The sequence below is a fragment of the Larimichthys crocea genome, chromosome XVII (genome assembly GCF_000972845.2).
Source record: "Larimichthys crocea isolate SSNF chromosome XVII, L_crocea_2.0, whole genome shotgun sequence".
In the NCBI taxonomy this organism is placed as follows: domain Eukaryota; kingdom Metazoa; phylum Chordata; class Actinopteri; family Sciaenidae; genus Larimichthys; species Larimichthys crocea.
Window position 1 is genome coordinate 7,093,630 of NC_040027.1, and position 3,298 is coordinate 7,096,927.

Here is a 3,298-nt window from a genome sequence, read left to right on the forward strand (position 1 = left end):
TTAAAAAATTTACACACAATTGAGGAAATGTGTTTTTGAATGCTGAACGTAAAGTTTAAATAAAACACACCGAGGTGAACAGTGTGTGTGTGTGTGTGTGTGTGTCGCTGCTGTCCTGACTCTTTGTACTTCTACTGCTGTGTGTGTGTGTGCGCGCGCTCAGTGTGTGCGTGTGCGCTTAGTGTGTGTGTGTGTGCGCTCAGTGTGTGCGTGTGCGCTTAGTGTGTGTGTGTGTGTGTGCGCTCAGTGTGTGTGTGTGCAGTAGTGATAGAGGAGAAGACTGGAAGGTTAGTTTTTAATCAATACAACTTGCTGACGCTGGGACTTTTCTACCTCGCTGCCTCTCTCTCTCTCTCCTCTGTGTCTGTTGGTGTCTCTCGCCCTCTCGCTCGCTCGCTGCACTGCAGCTCCTCCCTCTGTCCTGAGAAGACTCAGAGAAGATGAAACTCTCACAGGCCAGACAGTGTGTGTGTGTGTGTGTGTGTGGAGTAATGTTACCACACAGCGGCTTGATGCTGACAGCTGTGATTCAGACTGTAGATACTCATCAGAGAGAAGAGAGCGACGGTCTGCTCTGTTATTCCTGTCAACGCGTCTGAGCGTTCACACGAGACGCACTTCATCTGACGTCCACCTGAGTCAGTCCAAATGTCCAAATGTCCAAATGTCCAACTTCACAGCTAAAAACTAAAAACTGTGGTGATTTAAATGAAGTGTGTATAAAGTATGATCAGAGACGTACACACTGTGTAAATGTGTCACTGCCTGTTTGAGCTGCTGAGTGAACGACGTCCAATCACAGATCAATGAGAGGATCACTCGTCCAATCAGGTGTCAGCTCTTTGAAAAGAAAACGTCTCAGGATTAACGTGGACAGGACGTTTATGTGTTTTATTGTTTTATTGAGTCTGTTCTCACGTTTGAAAACTACAGAACCTGAACCAGAACCAGAACCTGAACCAGAACCTGGAGAAGGTCCAGTCGACTCTCTGAACTCTCTGAGCTTGTGTATTTATTGTTCATTTACTGTGTGTTTATTAATGTTTGTGTCGTTCTGCACCACAAACTAAAGATTACCTTGAGCCTTGAACCTTGAGCCTTGAACCTTGAGCATGTTTAGATTTTATCAGAAACTAATAAGGTTTTGAAAAATCTTCTTTATCACTACAGCCTCTCTCTCTCCTATAGTGTTTCCATGTCTCTCTCGCCCGGTTCTGTCTCGTCCTGAGTCAGCACTTCACACACACACACACACACACACACACAAACACAAACACACACTGTGGGTGAGTCATGAGGTGGGCGTGGTGTTTTTACTGCATGTGTGTGTGTGTGAGCTTCACCTTGAAGAGCGTGTGTGAATAGGACACAGAGACAGATGACTACACACACACACACACACACACACACACACACACACACACACGGGAAAGCCTCACTGCATCGTCTGCTGTAACATAACCGCACTCACACACACACTTATCGATCAGGTCATGGCTGCCTGTTGTATAGTAGTGTGTACAGGGTGTACAGTGTGTGTACAGTGTGTGTGCGAGCGTGCGTGCGCGTGTGTGTGCGTGTGTGTGTGCGTGCGTGTGTGTGTGCGTGTGTGTGTGTGTCCGTTGGCACAACGACGTGCCAACTCCCTCCCTCCATCTTCGTATCCACAGGCAACCGCCACCGTCGCTCACGGCAACCACCACGCTGACCCGTGTGGGCACGATGCCCACTCTCACACAATGCCAGTGCCATCTGCCCCAAACACACACACACACACACACACACACACACACACACACACAGAGGAATGCACAGACTGTCCAGTTGGTCACCATGGCGATGAGAGGAGGGAGTGTTTACGGTACTGTCCCATGGCTCTCTCTCCAACAGAAGCCTAATGTCGACCGCCCAGGGTGACTTTTGTTCCTGCTCCTGTGTGTGTGTGTGTGCGTGTCTTTGTGTTGATTTTATCAGTGTGTGTGTGTGTGTGTGCTGCTCTTTAATGCAGCAGGACTCTTGTCCTCACACGTCAACACGTCAACATGTGTCCAAAAAACATCCTGACAAATAGAAAAGTCACGGAACAAAAGATCCGCCTCAAACGTTTCTGTCACGTGTTTCTGTGAACAAAAGATCCGCCTCAAACGTTTCTGTCACGTGTTTCTGTCTTCAGCACGTAACAAGCTTTCTGTCTTCAACACGTAACAAACTTTCTGTCTTCAACACGTAACAAGCTTTCTGTCTTCAACACGTAACAAACTTTCAGCACGTAACAAACTTTCTGTCTTCAACACGTAACAAACTTTCAGTCTTCAACACGTAACAAACTTTCTGTCTTCAACACGTAACAAACTTTCTGTCTTCAACACGTAACAAACTTTCTGTCTTCAACACGTAACAAACTTTCAGCACGTAACAAACTTTCTGTCTTCAACACGTAACAAACTTTCAGTCTTCAACACGTAACAAACTTTCTGTCTTCAACACGTAACAAACTTTCTGTCTTCAGCACGTAACAAACTTTCTGTCTTCAACACGTAACAAACTTTCTGTCTTCAACACGTAACAAACTTTCTGTCTTCAACACGTAACAAACTTTCTGTCTTCAACACGTAACAAACTTTCTGTCTTCAACACGTAACAAACTTTCTGTCTTCAACACGTAACAAACTTTCTGTCTTCAACACGTAACAAACTTTCTGTCTTCAACACGTAACAAACTTTCTGTCTTCAACACGTAACAAACTTTCTGTCTTCAACACGTAACAAACTTTCTGTCTTCAACACGTAACAAACTTTCTGTCTTCAACACGTAACAAACTTTCTGTCTTCAACACGTAACAAACTTTCTGTCTTCAACACGTAACAAACTTTCTGTCTTCAACACGTAACAAACTTTCTGTCTTCAACACGTAACAAACTTTCTGTCTTCAACACGTAACAAACTTTCTGTCTTCAACACGTAACAAACTTTCTGTCTTCAACACGTAACAAACTTTCTGTCTTCAACACGTAACAAACTTTCTGTCTTCAACACGTAACAAACTTTCTGTCTTCAACACGTAACAAACTTTCTGTCTTCAACACGTAACAAACTTTCTGTCTTCAACACGTAACAAACTTTCTGTCTTCAACACGTAACAAACTTTCTGTCTTCAACACGTAACAAACTTTCTGTCTTCAACACGTAACAAACTTTCTGTCTTCAACACGTAACAAACTTTCTGTCTTCAACACGTAACAAACTTTCTGTCTTCAACACGTAACAAACTTTCTGTCTTCAACACGTAACAAACTT

The 3,298-nt window shown here is 44.1% G+C and overlaps 1 protein-coding gene across 5 annotated transcripts in view; it reads right to left on the reverse strand.

Annotated features, from left to right (window-relative positions):
* Positions 1 to 212: 212 nt before the first annotated feature.
* nfia (nuclear factor I/A) overlaps positions 213 to 3,298 on the reverse strand; it is a 168,292-nt gene continuing 165,206 nt past the window's right edge. For 2 of the 5 annotated variants that reach the window (XM_027290455.1, XM_027290454.1), the window contains one exon: positions 218 to 421. In XM_027290455.1, coding sequence (XP_027146256.1) covers positions 296 to 421 — 126 coding nt within the window. In that variant the 3' untranslated portion in view covers positions 218 to 295. Of the gene's footprint in view, positions 422 to 3,298 lie in introns of all 5 variants that reach the window. The other 3 variants (XM_027290451.1, XM_027290452.1, XM_027290453.1) reach the window with 3 other exon arrangements.